General features: G+C 41.9%; 2 protein-coding genes across 2 annotated transcripts in view; one reads left to right on the top strand and one right to left on the bottom strand.

Moving 5' to 3' along the window:
- Window positions 1-354: 354 nt before the first annotated feature.
- LOC117449065 (protein SPT2 homolog) lies at window positions 355-6,365 on the top strand. The gene is made up of 2 exons (XM_034086438.2): window positions 355-565; window positions 1,235-6,365. The coding sequence occupies exons 1-2, from the start codon at window positions 432-434 to the stop codon at window positions 2,082-2,084; spliced, it is 984 nt and encodes a 327-aa protein (XP_033942329.1). The 5' UTR covers window positions 355-431; the 3' UTR covers window positions 2,085-6,365.
- Window positions 6,366-6,380: 15 nt separating this feature from the next.
- The window catches only part of dnmt3ba (DNA (cytosine-5-)-methyltransferase 3 beta, duplicate a), a 30,825-nt gene continuing 18,229 nt past the window's right edge, over window positions 6,381-18,976 (bottom strand). Inside the window, exons 16-28 of the mRNA XM_034086391.2 lie at window positions 16,656-16,775; window positions 16,492-16,536; window positions 16,332-16,411; window positions 14,990-15,102; window positions 14,543-14,726; window positions 13,703-13,787; window positions 13,443-13,588; window positions 12,861-12,951; window positions 11,482-11,630; window positions 11,048-11,133; window positions 10,887-10,956; window positions 9,765-9,883; window positions 6,381-6,534 (exon numbers count right to left, since the gene is read on the bottom strand). Of these exons, the coding sequence (XP_033942282.1) occupies window positions 6,393-6,534; window positions 9,765-9,883; window positions 10,887-10,956; window positions 11,048-11,133; window positions 11,482-11,630; window positions 12,861-12,951; window positions 13,443-13,588; window positions 13,703-13,787; window positions 14,543-14,726; window positions 14,990-15,102; window positions 16,332-16,411; window positions 16,492-16,536; window positions 16,656-16,775 (1,430 nt within the window). The 3' untranslated portion in view covers window positions 6,381-6,392. The remainder of the gene's footprint in view (window positions 6,535-9,764; window positions 9,884-10,886; window positions 10,957-11,047; window positions 11,134-11,481; window positions 11,631-12,860; window positions 12,952-13,442; window positions 13,589-13,702; window positions 13,788-14,542; window positions 14,727-14,989; window positions 15,103-16,331; window positions 16,412-16,491; window positions 16,537-16,655; window positions 16,776-18,976) is intronic.

The following is an 18,976-nucleotide window of genomic DNA, read 5'->3' as shown; positions in this document are numbered from 1 at the left end:
TCCCTGGTTAATTTAGTGCAATTTGTAAACTGAAAACCAATAATTATACTATTAAAGAATAACTTAAATCGCACAACCTCTGAGAAATACTACTTGTATTTAAAGAATAAGAAAAATGGATGTGCAAAAGTTACCAACAATGGGGGTCAGTTTTTTAACATGCAAACTTCATTATGAGTCCTGAAACTAAAAGAGAACATATTTGTGTGTTTTTAAATGTATTCCACGATTAAGAAATACATTTTTTTAAATTATTATTAAAATACAGAGTGTAATTACACTCCCGTCCTACAGGGGGCTGCATAATCTTTTATCTCCACTGATTTTCCTGCTTTAACACGAGCGGAATAACAACAGAGCCAGGCAGCTGCACACAGACACCGGATTCTGATGAAGTATTATCACATAAATTAAAGTTATTCACAGATTAAATGGAGCCGGTTTTCCGGAGGTTTCACTCGTTTGACTTTGAGTCTGATCAGAGGTTTCAGGAGGGACTGAAGGATTTAAATAAAACCTGCAGAGAGGAGAAACTGCTGCAGCTGAAACTCTTCTTCTACAACAGGTAGGAAACACCTGCAAGTACTATTTATTTAGTACTAATTATGTAGAAAAATACTTTCTACTTGCAAGGAATCTTTGGCTAAAAATGTATTTAAATCATTAATCCACGTTGATGTTTGGAGCATAACATATATACACATATAAAATATAAGAGGCAAAGTAATGCAACATTTAAGAACTTAACTATAGAGAAGAAAACTACAATAACAATGAAAACTGCAGAGGAGAAGCTCTTCTGAGAGGAAATACCTGCAGTTACTAAAGTACTGCCAATAAGTACACATGTATAGTACTGTCTTAATTACTCTACTGCATGTTTCCGACAGCTTCAGTTACTTTATACATTCAGATGTCTTCACTCGTAAGGAATCTACCTTGGTGTTTGGTGCTTAACAATATATAACAAATATAACAAATAAGAGGCGAGGTAATGCAACATTTAAGGACATAACTATAGAGAAAAAAGACCACACACACACACACACACACACACACACACACACACACACACACACACACACACACACACACACACACACACACACACACACACACACACACACACACACACACACACACACACACACACACACACACACACACACACACACACACACACACACACACACACACAGTGCAGTAACTGACTAAATGTGATGCTTGTCTGCAGGTGTGTGGAGCCCATCGACCGGACGAGATACAGAGAGTGGAGGAAACACCAGGACTCTGAGAACAGGGAGGAGCAGAGAGGAGGAACATCTGGAGAACCTACAAGGACATCTACTACAGGAACATCTGGAGAACCTACAGGAACATCTGGAGAACCTACTGGGACATCTACTACAGGAACATCTGGAGAACCTACAGGGACATCTACTACAGGAACATCTGGAGAACCTACAGGGACATCTACTACAGGAACATCTGGAGAACCTACTGGGACATCTACTACAGGAACATCTGGAGAACCTACAGGGACATCTACTACAGGAACATCTACTACAGGAATATCTGGAGAACCTACAGGGACATCTACTACAGGAACATCTACTACAGGAATATCTGGAGAACCTACAGGGACATCTACTACAGGAACATCTGGAGAACCTACAGGGACATCTACTACAGGAACATCTGGAGAACCTACAGGGACATCTACTACAGGAACATCTGGAGAACGTAGAGATACATCTGCGGGAACATCAACAGGAACTTCTAGAGAACGTAGAGACACATCTGCGGGAACACCTGGAGAACCTAGAGAAATATCTACAGGAACATCAACAGGAACATCTGGAGAACGTAGAGACACATCCACAGGAACATCTGCCGAACCAAGAGAAAGATCCACAGAAGCATCTGGAGAGACGGAGGAGAAGCAGCTCTCCTTTGCCGAGGTGATGCAATTCGTTCAGGCGGGACAGGAAGTGCCCGGAGCCGCCACACTGGAAATAAAACCAACGAACGAGAGTCCCACTGCCTCTCAGATGGAGAGGAGGCTCAAACCCTGGGAGACGTAAACCGTTTGAGTGAACTTTAAAATCAGTATTTTTGTTATGAAGCGAGAACTTCTCCGACTCAACGAGATGTACATATTGTAAATAGAGATCAGTTACCAGGTGTCACCTCAGAATAATTATTTACTGAATAATAATAATAATAATAATTGAGCTTCTACTTTCCATTTGTATTTTACACGAGTGTTTCGGTCTCAAGCAACCTTATATTTCTACATTGAAGAGAAAATAAAGCAAATAAACTGACAAAGGCACAGGAAATGACCCATGGATGTATAATAAGAACTGGATACAGCGTCGGAGGCGGGGTCTCGGTCTTTCCTATGAGAGCTGCTCATTGGTGCATGAAGGCACAGAGCGAACCGTCACAGATTACCCATCATGCCTAGCTGTCAGGGCAGAAGAACCTGTAATGTGCGCTCACAGAGCATGCGCCCCTTAAGCCCCGCCCCCGAGCTCCCACTCTCGGCTCAGTAGAATGAATGGAGACAGGAAATAAAACTAGATTTGGCTTTTAGTGCGTTTTACAACTTTAAGGACCTAATCATTCTAATAAGGGCTCTAACACAGTTCATACTGGGTAGTTTATTTAGTTTTTTAAAAAGTATCTTATATATCTTAGTATTGGACGTCTCTCCAATGACTCGGGGTGTTTCTCAATGTCGAGGACGCTTGCTTGGTAGCACATGTCTTCCGAGTCACTTGCTTCAGAAGCGAGGCAAGAATCCTTCCTAGCCTCGGAAAAACGAAGAATGGTGGAACAGGTGTGCGTCATATGCGAGGCCCCGCCTTAAATGGAGCGTGATTCCCGCCACAGATTTGGGGAAATTGGTCCGTGCGCAAAGCATTGTGGGGATTTTAAGACCGGAGTCAGTCTACACATGTGCAGCCTCGAAATTTCTCCAAACGAAGTATGCCGGGCTCGGTAGAATTCCAAATATGCTGGACATTGGAACAGTGCTTCGGCGGCACTCGATGACTTAGTATGCTTGAAATAGTGGCTCAGGAGCAGCCTTCCTCGACATTGAGAAACACCCCGGATCCACACGATCTACCGGAAGATGACACAATGATATACTGCAGCACAACGGCGCCCTCTTGTGGTGGAATCATGACATTGCACTTGCTACATAAATATACTCCATGAACAATATGATAAAGAGAAATAAGAAAAGACATCTGGGGGAACTCCATCCTGCATGTATGAGTTTAATTACAGAAAACAGTAAAAACAATAAAGTCCTGAAAAGGAAACAGATCCCATGAAAATCCCTCTTGCACTTTTTAAATCATCAATTTGTTTACATCACTAATATTTACTGATATCACTGTCATTTCATAAAAAACAAACATCAACACACAGAAAAACAACAACAGACTACAAGAAATACATTTTGAGCTGCGGCCCATTTAAAAACAAACTGTACATGCAAGGTTAGCGCCGTTAGCTTAGCACCGCTAGCTTAGCGCCGTTAGCATAGCGCCGTTAGCTTAGCGCCGTTAGCTTAGCACCATCAGGAATTAAAACACCCAAAAGAATGAGGTAAAAAGAGACACAGAAATATGATTTGACTCCAGTTAAAATGTTGAAAACACTGCAGGGGAAATCCCAGATTCACACTGAAGGCAGCTCAAATATCTTAATGTGTAACGACAAAAACACAAGTGACATTAAAACACTAAATCAGGCACAGATGAGCAGCACTGTTGATGATTTAAGAGTTCATTATAAGGCTAAAATAAGACTTTTAGTTAGTTAAAACACACATGTTGAGATTTAAAGACCATATCAGTGGGTTTGTTTGCTAAATAAACGTTACTATGGGATTAAACGAAGATTAAGGCTTTGGATTTCACATTCCAAGCTTCTATAAAAGGACTGTCATCATAACAAAATCCTACATTTTGAATTTAAGGCATTGAGGGGATCCAATTAGTCTTTTTTAGCATTTAAATCAACATTCAATTGTAATTCTCAGTACGAATAAGGCTTCAAACAATCACCACGGCCCTTAAGAGGCTCCTACTTTGTGTGTATGAGAGCTAATAACAAATATGTGCATCAGATGTCTTCATGCTGTCCAACGAGCATAGACATATTGGAGCCATATCTTTTGTAGTTTTACATATTGTAGGTTAATTTAACGCCAAAAATGACTGAAAACTGAACGTAAGAGGTGAAGTTAAATGCGTTAATTGTTATTTCAATTATCTTTTATTACAGTAGCTGCTGGTTTTTCTCTACTTCTAAAAATTAAACTAATAATATTTTTTTATGAGATTTTAGCATTTTATTCATTATTTTTAGTTATTTTCTTTTTCTTTTACATTTCACCCTCTTTATCTAAAACAAAATCAATCGTGCCAAATGGCTTCAAAAAAATAAAAAGAGACACATGACTGTATTAGTTGGTATCTTCCAGTAGAAATGGTTTGTTCCTGAGGTGGAACCGAGCTGGTCTTTAATAGTCACTTTAATAAAAAATCTCTTTAACACGCCTTGGTTTGTTCTCCATGATTAGACAGAACATATTTTTGGTATTAAAAGCAGACATTGTAATAGAATAATGGAGGATAATAAGAGTTTAGCACCAACCAGTGAGTGATTCTGTAAAGAACCACAGAGAGATGAATGTCATTTGCATAAAACGTATACAAAAATCAGCTGACAATGAACATGTTTGGATCGAAACCTGGTAAAATATTACGGTAAAATACAGAAATACTGACTGAGGTAGAGCCTGAAGCACAGAGCGAGATCAACGGGATTAAAAAAGATGCTCAATAACAGATAATCACTAAATATATATTATATGCATATAACGTGATCGGCAGCATTTAAAATGTTAATTTATAATCCAAATATCCAGCTATGAATGGTTACACAAGTTACTACTTTAACATTACGAGCTTTTAAAAAAATGTTATTTAACGGGAAAAAAAATGTAAAAGGCTAAATGTCAACAAATGAAGCTCAGCGCAAGTTCAACCAGGAAGACCGTCTTTACTCATTCAATTCCTATGTCGATGTTACTACTCCCTCTCCTCTCAATAACTGATCGGGGGCGTCATTCCCCAGCTCAACCAATCACTTCGCTTTATTCTCACAAGCCTATCACAGTGCTCCGCTAAACCTTCGGTTCTCCCCTCCCGAATGATACTCCTGCACAACGGGGCCTCATCGCCAAAACTCCATTACATTAATGTGTGTATTCCTCGCAACAAATATGTATTCTTACATCAGAACCGTCTGTCCTGATTGAAATGATATTAGTGTCTTATCTGTATCTGCACAGACACATTAAGCACATTTAAATGTTAATTTATAATCCACATATCCAGCTATGAATGAAGAATTGAAGTTCCTACTATGATAACAGGGCTGCAGAAACGTACATAATCTGATTTATATTTTGTTCCTAATTTGGTGAAACCTTAGAATATTTGGTACAGCCCTTGTAGAAATATTATGGATAATGTCCAAATATGGATATGGCAAAGGCAGGGTGTCCGCGGGGTCTTAAAAAGCATTACAAGTTGAAAACGAAGGCTATTTAAAAGTTCTAAAAAGTATTAAACAGCATTTTTAGATTTTGTAGCGCGAAGGCCCGTTTACGCCGGTTGCTAAGCAACATCATTATGGGGAAATGCAAGTCTGCGTCCAAATGGTTGGAAGATAAGGAGGAAGGACAATCAATACTGTATATAGTCAATGTGAGGTAGAGTGTGTCGCCAAGGTAACCGGTTAGAACTCCAAGTGGAGATGAGGTCTTAAAATGTATGGAAAGTATTCAAAGTGAATGGGCAGAAGCGTCGGAAGCTTCAACGCACGCCGCCGTGTGGACGGCCGGAAGGCTTTTTTCTAATGCTGAACCAACAATAATGGATAGAAGTAAAGCTCTGACTGAATTAATCCTGATTGTTTATTATAATGGTAGGCAAACACATGTCTCGACTGCTTGTGTTTCCTGTAGGAATTAATACTTTTTACACCTGAGCTGATCGGTCAGGAAAAGGGTTTTTTAACCATCTTTGTGACAACAGATAACCTGAGATTAGCCCAAAAGAAAGATAGTTAACCCCCCGTTAATCTCGCCTCGTGCTTGAGGAGTAGATTATAGTTTGATCAACGCACCGAGAGGAGGAAGTGTCGGTGCCTGCTGGTGAGAGCGGATAAAAACGATGAGAAAAACACGTCTAAAAGTCGAACAGTGAATCAGGACAGATTGAATACCGTGGTGTTTGTAAGGCAGGATCAGCTGTTCACAGTTGTTGTTCACAGTTGTTGTTTACAGTTGTTGTTCACAGTTGTTATTCACATTCAAAGTAGTCCTTCAGCGGGGCGAACAGGTGTCGGATCACCGGGACGCTCCAGGATCTCCCGAGCACTCGCTGCCTCTGAGCTCGACCCATGTTGTTCACATCGGTGTAGTGTTTGGGGAAGCCAAAGATCCTGGAGGAGGAAAGAAGATTGAAATACAGGCTGAGTGAGAGGCCAGTTTATTTATACAGCACTTTTCAACACAAGGCAATTCAAAGTGCTTTACAAAAAATGAAAGACATTAAGAGCACATTAGAAACATTAAAAAGCAAAGATAATAAAACATGAATAAAAGTTACAGAGGCAAGGCAAGTCTATTTATATAGCACTTTTCAACACAAGGCAATTCAAAGTGCTTTACAAAAAATGAAAGACATTAAGCATTAAAAAGAAAAGCTAATAAAATAAACATTAAAAGGAAAAGTACATGGATAAAAGTTAAAGTGCAGTCTAAAATATGAATAGTTCAATTAAACATTAAAAGAAAAAGTACATGGGTAAAAGTTACAGTGCAGTGTGAGATGTGAATAGTTCAATTAAAAGCAGCGACAAAAAGAAAAGTCTTCAGCCTGGATTTGAAAGTAGTAAGAGTTGCAGCGGACCTGCAGGTTTCTGGGAGTTTGTTCCAGATGTTTGGAGCGTAATAACTGAACGCTGCTTCTCCAGGTTTAGTTCTGACTCTGGGGACAGAAAGCTGACCAGTCCCTGAAGACCTGAGAGATCTGGATGGTTCATAGTTTAGCAGGAGGTCAGACATGTATTTTGGGCCTAAACCATTCAAAGCTTTATAAACCAGCAGCAGTATTTAGAAATCTATTATTTGACACACAGGAAGCCAGTGTAAAGACTTCAGAACAGGAGTGATGTGATCCACTTTCTTAGTGTTAGTGAGGACTCGAGCAGCGGCGTTCTGAATCAGCTGCAGCATCCTAATAGATTTTTTAGTGAGACCTGTGAAGACACCATTGCAGTAGTCGAGTCTACTGAAGATAAAGGCATGGACAAGTTTTTCCAAATCCTGCTGCGACATTAGTCTTTTAATCCTAGATATGTTCTTTCGGTGATAGTAGGCTGATTTAGTAACTGTTTTAATGTGACTGTTGAAACTCAGGTCAGAGTCCATGACTACACCTAGATCTCTGGCTTTATCTGTTGTTTTGAACATTGCAGACTGAAGCTCAGCGCTAACTTTTAAACGTTCTGCCTTGGCTCCAAAAACCATTACCTCAGTTTTATCTTTGTTTAATTGGAGAAAGTTCTGACACATCCAGTCATTGATTTGTTCAATGCACTTACTCAGTGTTTGAATTGGAGCATAGTCTCCTGGTGAAATGGTTATGTAAATGTGTGTGTCATCTGCATAGCTATGGTAACTTATTTTGTTGTTCTTCATTATCTGAGCCAGTGGTAGCATGTAGACGTTAAAGAGAAGAGGCCCCAAGATGGAGCCTTGAGGAACCCCACATGTCATATTTGTCAACTCAGATGTGTATTTACCTATAGAAACAGAGTTGTTTCTGTCCTTTAAGTAGGATTCAAACCAATTTAGAACTGTTTCCGAAAGTCCCACCCGGTTTTCCAGTCGGTCTAGTAATATGTTGTGGTCAACAGTGTCAAACGCAGCACTGAGATCTAATAATACTAACACTGCAGTTCTGCCACTGTCTGTGTTTAAGTGGATGTCATTGAAGACCTTTACAAGAGCAGTCTCAGTGCTGTGGTTTGGACGAAAGCCTGACTGGAACACATCGAAACAGTTATTTAAATGCAAGAAATTACTCAACTGTTGAAAAACAACTTTTTCAATGATTTTACCTAGAAATGGAAGGTTTGATATGGGCCTGTAATTGTTCATTACTGAAGCATCTAGATTATTCTTTTTTAAGAGCGGTTTAATGACTGCAGTTTTCAGGGCCTGTGGAAAAATACCCGAGTGAAGAGATTTGTTTACTATATGAAGTAGTTCTGAGGCCATGCAAGGAAAAACATCTTTGAAAAATCCTGTTGGAATAATATCAAGGCAGCAGGAGGAGGACTTCAGAAGTTGTATAATGTCCTCCAGGTTTTTATCATTAATCTGATGGATTAACAGAGCAGTGTGAGATGTGAATAGTTCAATTAAAAGCAGCGACAAACAGAAAAGTCTTCAGCCTGGATTTGAAAGTAGTCAGAGTTGCAGCGGACCTGCAGGTTTCTGGGAGTTTGTTCCAGATGTTTGACAATATCCCTCACCAAGTTCTCACACTCCTCGACCCCTCGCAGTGTTTCCGCCAGACCAGGGCTGAGAGGGCGTGACGTCCCGTCGTGTCACGCGACTTGAATTTTGAATTGAGCCGTCCCTTATAGATACTGTCTCTTTACGTATTGGTGATGGGAATCTTTCGGCTCCTAAACCACCCCATGTTACCACAGTTTCCCATGGAGCCTCAGTTTCGCCGCTGCGAGGCTCCGAGGCTCCGACGTTCACGGCGCCACTAGCACCCCTGCCGAGGCTCGCCGGCAGTACCCTTTCCGTCACAGGAACGAGCTTTGCTGGCGGCGAAAAGAATCCCACCGGACTCCTTTGCCCCTCCAACAGAGGGACGTCCTTGCACTTTTTCCTTTTCGTCATTTCAAGCAATAAAAACTCTCGATCTTCTATCGAATTAATATTCTTTATTAATAATTATTCTTCGACTCGGCTCGAGTTCAGGGCGTTCCGAGCTGAATGAGGGCGTCAAATGAAGGCAAGACGCCCCCCTGGCGGAAACGCTGACTCCTAGTCTTCCCGTGAAATTATAGTTCTTCTGACACTTTTCTAACCTTTTTATATTCTCTTTCAATCATGTTGCATCTCCAGACAACACATGTTCCTGTTTTACTGTTACCCGAACAGTCTTTGATCTTTAAACCCACTTTTCTTTTCAATTCCCACAATTAGGATATTTGAACCTGTGGTGCAGGAATGAGTCCTAAATGAGTCAGCTTTTTACCACTTGGTCAGGAAGTCGTGGCGTGAAGTCGGATTGGTCAAGAACGTGATCGGCAATGAGAATTAAACAGGGAGTCGTAGAAATTAGGGCTGTACCAAATGTATTTTTGTGTTTCAAACACAGATTCAAACTAAAGTAACCAGCCTGTTTGAAACATGTAAGAAGTAGAAAGTACAGGTATTTGAGTTCAACATGTAAGAAGTAGAAAGTACAGGTATTTGGGTTCAACATGTAAGAAGTCAAAGTCCTCAGAAAAATAAGTAGTGGAGTAAAGTACTGATACCAGAAACATGTGCTTAAGTGCAGTAACTAAGTATTTGTACTCCACTACTTCCCCCCTCTGGATATAAGGACTAGACCCAGGATAAAAACATATTCAGAATATCTTACTGTTCCATCTCCGTGCACCACAGGTAATCCTCTTTTCCGTTCATGGTGACGGGCAGCGGGCCCATCTTCCCCTGCCGGATCGAGTTGGACTTTGTTGTGATGGTGCGGACCTTTTCAAACTGCAGGAAGAAACGACAATCAGAATCAGGAAGCACCGAGTTAAACTGAGACGACTTGAATGCCATGGGAAGGACATTTAAATGCGCAATATTACATTCTACAAATACGGGTCTCCTGCTCTCCTCTGAGGAGAGGACGCTTTAAAGTAGAGACACTACATACTGATATACACCTGAACATCAGCAGGAGAGGACTCTTTAAAGTAGAGACACTACATACTGATATACACCTGAACATCAGCAGGAGAGGACGCTTTAAAGTAGAGACACTACATACTGATATACACCTGAACATCAGCAGGAGAGGACTCTTTAAAGTAGAGACACTACATACTGATATACACCTGAACATCAGCAGGAGAGGACTCTTTAACGTAGAGACACTACATACTGATATACACCTGAACATCAGCAGGAGAGGACTCTTTAAAGTAGAGACACTACATACTGATATACACCTGAACATCAGCAGGAGAGGACTCTTTAAAGTAGAGACACTACATACTGACATCAGCAGGAGAGGACTCTTTAAAGTAGAGACACTACATACTGATATACACCTGAACATCAGCAGGAGAGGACGCTTTAAAGTAGAGACACTACATACTGATATACACCTGAACATCAGCAGGAGAGGACTCTTTAAAGTAGAGACACTACATACTGATATACACCTGAACATCAGCAGGAGAGGACTCTTTAAAGTAGAGACACTACATACTGATATACACCTGAACATCAGCAGGAGAGGACTCTTTAAAGTAGAGACACTACATACTGATATACACCTGAACATCAGCAGGAGAGGACTCTTTAAAGGACAGACACTACATACTGATATACACCTGAACATCAGCAGGAGAGGACTCTTTAAAGTAGAGACTTTAAAGAGTCCTAGAATATGGCCCCTTTAAGACATTTTAAATGCAAAAATGTTACCAAATGTATCTATTGAGCACTTTATCATGTCATCTTTCTCACACGGGAAACGTTAAGCTCCTACCATTGCCATGCGCCCGCGTTCCAAGCAGTCCTGCAGGCCGACTTTATCATCCATAGCCGTAGCCAGAGGTCTAAAGAGAAAACCACACAGGCATTGAAACTAAAGAACTGTTTTTAAGGAGCATGTACTGAAGAAAGGGAATATTGATTTGAATTATTTACCTGTTCATGCCGGGGAGGTTTCCCCAGAAGTATCGCGCTCGGTGAGCAGGACTGACCTTCACTGCATCGATGAGGATCGGATTACACTGAAGAAATAATAATAAGAGATAAAGCTTTGCCATTCAATTGAGAGGATTCTTACAACATGTAGGAGCCAACAATATTTTATTTTATTATCATTATTTGTTTACATCCTATAGTCGGTCACTTCTGGCACGTATCACATGGGTGTGACGAAGGTAATTTAATCCATACGATATTGTATTCTGTTGACCCTTTGGTGCAGTTGAAGTCATCGTCTGTTTTATTTTCTTTAATAAATATCAAGAACAACAACTTGAGTACGGACTCTTATTGGTCAAAGCTAAGAAGAATCTGAAGCTCAAGCCGGGGACGAGGGAGATTATCCTAACACTAATAAATAATATAATCACCTCCAGGAATCTGCAGATGTCTGATTTATCGTGGCCGCTCATGAACACCACGTTCTCAAACAGCCAGAAGAACGGGCGGTCGTCGCCCTCCTTCGGCTTCATGAGCGTCAGCAGGCGGTAAAACTCAAAGAACAGACGTCCAGTTCCCTCTGCACCACAGAGAGAGAGAGAGAGAGGGAGGGAGGGAGGGAGAGAGACAGAGAGAGGGAGGGAGACAGAGAGGGAGAGAGACAGAGAGAGAGAGAGACAAAGACAGAGAGAGAGACAGAGAGGGAGGGAGACAGAGAGAGAGACAGAGAGATAGAGAGAGAGAGGGAGAGAGAGGGAGACAGAGAGAGACAAAGACAGAGAGAGAGGGAGAGAGAGGGAGACAAAGACAGAGAGAGAGAGGGGGAGAGGGAGAGAGAGACACGGAGAGACAGAGGGAGAGAGACAGACAGAGAGAGACAGAGAGAGGGAGACAGAGAGAGGGAGAGACAGAGAGAGAGAGACAAAGACAGAGAGAGACAGAGGGAGAGAGACACAAAGACAGAGAGAGAGACAAAGACAGAGAGAGGGAGAGACAGAGAGAGAGAGACAAACACAGAGAGAGGGAGAGACAGAGAGAGAGAGGGGGAGAGAGACAGAGAGAGAGAAAGAGAGAGAGAGAGAGAGAAAGAGAGAGAGAGGGAGACAAAGACAGAGAGAGAGAAAGAGAGAGATAGAGACAGAGGAAGAGACAGAGGGAGAGAGAGAGAGGGAGAGACAGACAGAGAGAGACAGAGAGAGAGAGAGGGAGAGAGGAAGAGACAGAGGGAGAGAGAGAGAGGGAGAGAAAGACAGAGAGAGAGAGACAGAGAGAGAGAGAGAGAGAGAGAGAGAGGGAGAGAGGAACACAGAGAGGGTTATCACCAGGGAGAGAAAACGTGTGAAGATACATAAATAAAAAAAAGACAAAACTAAGAAATTCTCTGAGATTAAAAGCAAAAATGTAATAATATACATTTGGAAACGGGGAATACTCCTGACTCCGACCCAGAACCAGCATATCATCATAACTCTGCTGTTCTCTAACTGTTGAGAAGAGAACAACAAACCCATGAACGCGTTCTCCTCAGAACGACCTCGTGTTCATTCATTAGGGAATTCATAATCTCGGAGAATAATCAAATACTTTTATTGTAAAAAGTCGTACGTTGTTTATTGTCTGACATCGACCTCTTCCATCTCAGCATGTTGTCTGTTTTCTTTAATGTTTTATCTGGGAATGAAAATCTTACGCGGCTCTAAATACTTATTTTATGAAAAGGCCAGATGTATGAAACTAAACATTAATTCATCAGCAACCACCTGTTTCCAGTTCCACACGCACCGCTACCAACATGTCTGGAATAACATACCGAATAATCCTTTCCTCAGAGGGTTGACCATGGAGAGGTCGTTGCATGGACTGCCTCCGATCAGAAGGTCAAACGGACCCCACTCCGCCAGCTGCAACACACACACACATTCCTGTTTCTGTGTTGTTTTGACACACACACACATTCCTGTTTCTGTGTTGTTTTGACACACACACATTCCTGTTTCTGTGTTGTTTTGACACACACACACATTCCTGTTTCTGTGTTGTTTTGACACACACACACATTCCTGTTTCTGTGTTGTTTTGAAGCCCTCTGATTCCCACGTGTTTCTTAAGCGATCGGCATTCAGAGAAAAACGTCATGTTTACTTTCTAAATATTCCCTTTATCTGTAAACCGTAAGAACATATTGAAAAATGTCACATTCAGTTTCTGAAAGTCCAAGTATGTGTTTCGATGTCCAAAGACAGTCACTTTTATTAAGATATAAAGCAGTAAATCTCCATATTTAAAAAGACGAAACCTATTTTCCCCCAGAATAAAAAAAACATCTATTGGAACACTGTTTTGTTAAGAACAAGCAATAAAACAACTCTAGATAAGGTCAGTGTGAACGCACGTGTTTCCTGGTGATGGTTCGAACATCGTTGACGTATTCGATCTTCCCCTCGTGCTTTATCAGCCCCACGGCGATGGAGTCCTCGCAGATCTCTGAGGCGATGTAGCGATCGAGCTTGAAGCCCAGGTCTTTGAGCACCAGGTAGCCTGTGGGGAAGAACACACGCATTATACGCACTGCCACTCAAATAGAAGTCTCGTTTGTATTCGGACTCCCGGTTCCTCTTCAATAGTAAGCATCGACAAAAAAAGATAACCGACCTGTTGCGATGCCGTCGAAAAGCGAGAGCACTCTGATTGGTCGGCGCTGATCAGCGGGGATGGAGGGGTAGACTCTGTGAGGCTCCTGGGATTAAATAGAAAATAGTACACAAGTTTCAGTTTCAGCATTTTTGAGCAAGAGACAGTTGTTGTGTACCGACCGGAGGTTTGTTTCATTATTTAATTAGGGGGTACAAGTGTTGAGAATACTGTATTTCACATTAGGTTGTATCAACTAGAAGAGCATCAGGACTGTTTGAGGCAGATGATAGCTGTGTGATGAACATGATGATTCAGCCTCTATGGAGAGAGACATCAAGCATGCTCATTTCTGACGTGGAGCTAATCTGAAGTAAACATTGAGTACTGCTTTCTAGTCCTCCATCTTGTGACTGTGTAACTCCCTCTCTTGGATATCAGCATGTGAAGGACACTGCTCAGGAACTAGTTGATGCTCTGTATGTGATGACTGTATGTGATGATCCTCTCCATTCTGGAGAGGATCACAGACACATGGATCCTGAGGCTGAAGCTCAAGACGGGGACCAGGGAGTATTATTAACAATGTTAAGTATTCAGAAAAAGTTTAAAGATTTTTGAGAAAAAGTCAGAATTTTTTGATATTTGAGAAAAAAAGTCATATTTTTGAGATTTTTAGAAAAAGTCATATTTTTGAGGAAAAAGTCATATTTTGGGGAAACGTCAGATCTTTACCAACCAAGAAAAATACCAACGAATTCTCTTTTTTAGTTTTGACTACTTCCATCCTGGAGTCAGAAACACATGGATCCTGAGACTGAAGCTCAAGCCGGGGACCAGGGAGATATTTGTAACACGTACGAAGGCCATGGCGCTGTTGTTGGCGAAGAAGTCCTGGACCTTGACGCTCCAGTCCGGCCTCAGTTTGAGGTTCCCGGCACACAGAGCGGGTTTACACATGTAGCAGCTCCACGGATCCATATCCTTCACAGCGTCGAAGGTCCCCGGACCCACCAGGATCTCCAGACAGCCCTTACAGAAACACCTGGAGGAGACAAGAAGATAAGAAGTAATGTTAGTGTTGCAGCAGCATAACAAACATGGCATCGTACAATACAAAATGAAGACAAGAAATAAACAAGAAAGTAGTTGAATTGACAAATTAACAATAAAGCAAGTTATTATATATGCATAAGTATGTGAGGGATGGAATATTAAATATGAAACTGAATATATACATGATTTTAAGTCCAAGAGAAGCTGTGGAGCACTTTAGGTCAAATGATTAGAAAGACTGGTGACGTTTACCTGCAGCAGCTGGTGTTTCCACACAGGATGACTTCCTGTCCGGCGCAGCACACGGTGCAGTACGACTGGTACCCGTCTTCATCGTAACGGAACAGCGTCTCTGTGAAGTTCTCCTGCAGAAAGAGACGTGGTGTTAGGGGCAGCTGAGTTTCAGATGGAGGGTAGACGTTGGGAATTGGAAAAGATGCTCAGAGCTCTGGTTTCAATAGATTACTCTGAACTGGCTCAAACTACTTTGGAGCAACGGACACTAGACAGATACCGGGCTCCTGCCGGTTCCACCAACTCAAGTTTAAGACCTTTTTAAGACCACTTTCAATCGAATTTAAGATCTATTTCACGGCAAGAAAGCACGAAGCATAATTGCTATGAAAGAAGAAATACGTCCCATAGTTACTTACAAAGTAAATGTCTTCACGTTCAACATGAGAACGATGACTGAACATAACAGCACACAGAACTGTGTTGGCGTGTTAGACAGAAACCAGAACAAAATACTGCCTAACCGTGAAAGTGTGTGTGTGTGTGTGTGTGTGTGTGTGTATCTTCTGAGCTCTGCTGCCTTGGCTACAATCTTTCATCGTTGCTGTTGTAGGATTGGTGTTTAGCGTCCACAGCACCTCCGCTTTTAGGGTTGGCGTAGAGCCAAACGTCGCCCGGAGGCAGAGGTCGCGTAAACCGAATAGTTTCCGTCTATGACCGATTTCTTTTTAACAATGACGGAAAAATCTGAAAGCAGTCTGTCATTTTGACAGATTAGAACAAACTCGGAACAGCGCCAAAGTTTCCCCGCAGCGAGGCTCCGGTGTGATGCCGTGTACCGATACCGTTTCCAAACCGTACAGATCATTGAAATGTCTGGGAGTTGTTGCTGTACGCCGTGCGCGCTCCCGCGAGGTGCATGCACATCTCAGCGGGCATTCATAACACCGGCACAACGGTTCACGAGCGTGCTCTCGCTAGCTGAAGCTTGGTTGCTAGGTTACTAGCTGGGTGTTCTCCGATAAGGGGATAATTACTATTATACATTGTACTTTTTTCTCGTCGGTCAAATGTCCGGACAGAATTTATTTTAACGGACAAATTTGAAACTTACCGTTCATGTTTCAATAATAATAATAATAATAATAATAATAATTGTGTAGCAGAGTTTCCGTTAGCAGGCATTTTACCGGCTAACGGAAACCCTGGTGTATATATAACAGTATGATATTGTATCTGTACCACGTTGTGTGAGACTCACTGTCATGGAACTTGTTCTAATAAATGTTAAAAACAAGTGGTGTGGGATGGAGGGAAGCACACCAAATAACACGTACAAACTTATTTGTCATTAAATTACCTTGCATCTGAGACAAAGACCACCTTCGAACAGCGGGTGCTGCACCTGAAGCTCAGTGGATCCACAAGACAAGCAGAAATCTGAAATAACAAACCATCGAGTTAAAATTCAGGATTGTTCGTTGATATAAAATCACACGTCTTCCACACATACAACTTACCTTCAATCGTTTTCCCCTCCTCTTTGACCTTTTCTCGAATCAATTCTGTAGAAAACAAAATCGCACATAAGGAATAAAAAAGATTATACTCTGTGACTAAATCTAGAGAGAAACGTTTACTCTTGAAGACGTGTTTTTTGGACTAAATGTGGTATATTGTGTACCTCGGTTATAGATGATGGCGGGTGTGATTGCCTTGTTTTTAAAAACATATTTCCTTTTCGGTGGAGGCTGGTAGTCAGACGGGGCCGAGTCAGAAGTTTCCAGAACAGCGGCGGCGGCATCTTGAAGAAGCAGGGAGAGACGACATAAGGAGAAAATTAAGAAAAAGCTGGATATGTAACGACTAACAGAGCAAAGACCAGGGTATGGCTGGGGTCGGCGACAGCCAGACCAAGAAATGGCTGAGCCCCAGCCAGCAGCCACTTGTCTGGAAATACCGAAGACTAGAAACGGTTTTGAAAACTGTTGTCACGTAGTGATCGTCTTCTCGATAGAACATCTTTGATAATGTCTTCTGGCCAATCAGAATCAAGATAACGACGTGGTGTTGTTGCAGGAAGTCCCGATACATCGATACAACATTACGTGTTGATAGAAATCAACACGTAATGAAATAAGACGCACGGTTTGATGAGTGATAGGTGGGTGGGCTGTCTTTCATTTTGACACACAGAACAATGGGGGCTATCCACCCTTATCCACCATGTCAAGTCATTCACAGCCTCTTCTCTCTGTGAGGAGCAGCAGGTTCAGCTTTCAGAACAAAGTAACAGAAAACTAAAATGGTATTCATTTTTTTTTTAAATATGTCGTGTAGTAATAGATGTATTTATTTTTCTTCTCAAGAGAGGACCAGAATGTGTATTTTATGTTAGTATTCCCCCCAGCAGGGGTTGGGTTTTCAGCATGTCAACTCTTTCACCTGTGGGGAAATTGCAGGATTGGCTCCAGGTCGCCCTTTTTATTTCATTCAGTTCAATTTGGATTGAGACGGGGAAATAATCGAACCCTCACGCGTGGCGTTTCACTGTCAAGGGGGGCGTGTATGTAATTACATTGACTGACATGAGCCCCACCGCTGTATGGGTTAGCCCTACCATAGCTTACCCAACACAAATACTCTGGCGCCGCCACTGGCAAAGACAAAAGATTACGGATCATTATACTATTTGTAGGCATATATCATGGGTCTCAGATATATACAAATATATTAAAAACATGTCTATGGTGTGTTTTGCTCAAAATACCAAACAGATCAGACATTTTACTGAAGTGCTGTTTTTGGGTCCTTCGCTCTAAAAAAAAAAAATCAATAAAAAAAGAGACGAAAGCTCGCAGGAGAATTCTAGCGGCAGATACTCAGTTAAATGCTGCCGTGATTAAACGCCATCGTGTTCCAAACCACATCAGGGATTCTCTCTCAGGTTTACCACAAAGTGAGTTCCTTTCTTTACTTCCTGCTTCTTCACACACATGCTCTCCAGTACAGGTTAGCTCTGAGTGCTAGCGATGCTAATGTAAACACCGACCATATTACGTCCAAAACAGTCGAGCATTGTTTCTGATAGCAACGTTTCTGATTGGCCCGTGGGTCCGCATTTCAGATGTTACGTCGGACGCAAATTCAAGATTCAAAGCTTTCATTGTCATATGCACAAAGCTACAGAGTAGAAATGGCAATTAAATTCTTCTGACCTGAGCTCCTCCAACGATGTAATAAAATATAAAAATGGCAAAATAAAAAGTAGTGCAAAAAGTCTATTCACTGAATCAGCTCCGTTTTTAGAGATGTGGGTGCGGAGGGAACGAGAGACGGTCTTCTGACGCACCGGGGACACGTATTGATGTATAGAAGACATCAAAAAGTGCATTTCGTACGATAGGAGACCTTTAATACTTCCTGCTCTGCACTTTCCTTTCATTTGACTTGTGTTGTGAGCACACCTCCCTCTCTCCTCTGTGCAACACGTGGGGCTGCCTTATTCCTGCCGTGTTTGGGTCAGTGTGTGAATATTCACCTGAATGCATGTATTTGATTGACACACAAAGGAGCGGTTTAAAAGACATCAAAAAGGGACTTTTAAACTCCTAATAGAGCGGTGCAGGAACGAGTCCTAAAACCAGGAGGTGAGTCAGCGTTTCTCCACTTCCTGTTCCCTCGTCTCAGAGCCAATGGGAGCTCTCCGTAGGGTTTAGGAAAGTATCTGAAATAAGGTCTGTGGTTGAGACACAACGAAGAGACGGATCACGTTTTGTTCTACGACATTAAATCCATCAGCAGGGACCCCACTGGGGATTTCTGAAGAGTGGACGTGTCTGAGAAGCGATGGTTGTTACCAAGTGGCTGAATAGGACTCCAGAAGTCGTGGAGGCCGTTGTACGTCATTACGCCGAACACGTGAACACTCCTCTGAGTTAGTTTCTGTTCTGCTTGAAAGCAAGTCCCTGCCTCCTGCAGAGTGCTCAAACAAACGCTTCAACT

Source organism: Pseudochaenichthys georgianus, chromosome 7, assembly GCF_902827115.2.
Source record: "Pseudochaenichthys georgianus chromosome 7, fPseGeo1.2, whole genome shotgun sequence".
Taxonomy (NCBI): domain Eukaryota; kingdom Metazoa; phylum Chordata; class Actinopteri; order Perciformes; family Channichthyidae; genus Pseudochaenichthys; species Pseudochaenichthys georgianus.
The sequence above is the reverse complement of the archived record's forward strand: the minus strand, read 5'-3'. Positions and strand labels throughout refer to the sequence as shown.

What these genes read in the sequence shown, in the direction of transcription:
- LOC117449065 (XM_034086438.2), top strand. Translation starts at nt 432, where the DNA reads ATGGAGCCGGTTTTCCGGAGGTTTCACTCGTTTGACTTTGAGTCTGAT. An exon ending in AAACTCTTCTTCTACAACAG is followed by an intron (nt 566 to 1,234) that starts GTAGGAAACACC and finishes GCTTGTCTGCAG; the next exon opens with GTGTGTGGAGCCCATCGACC.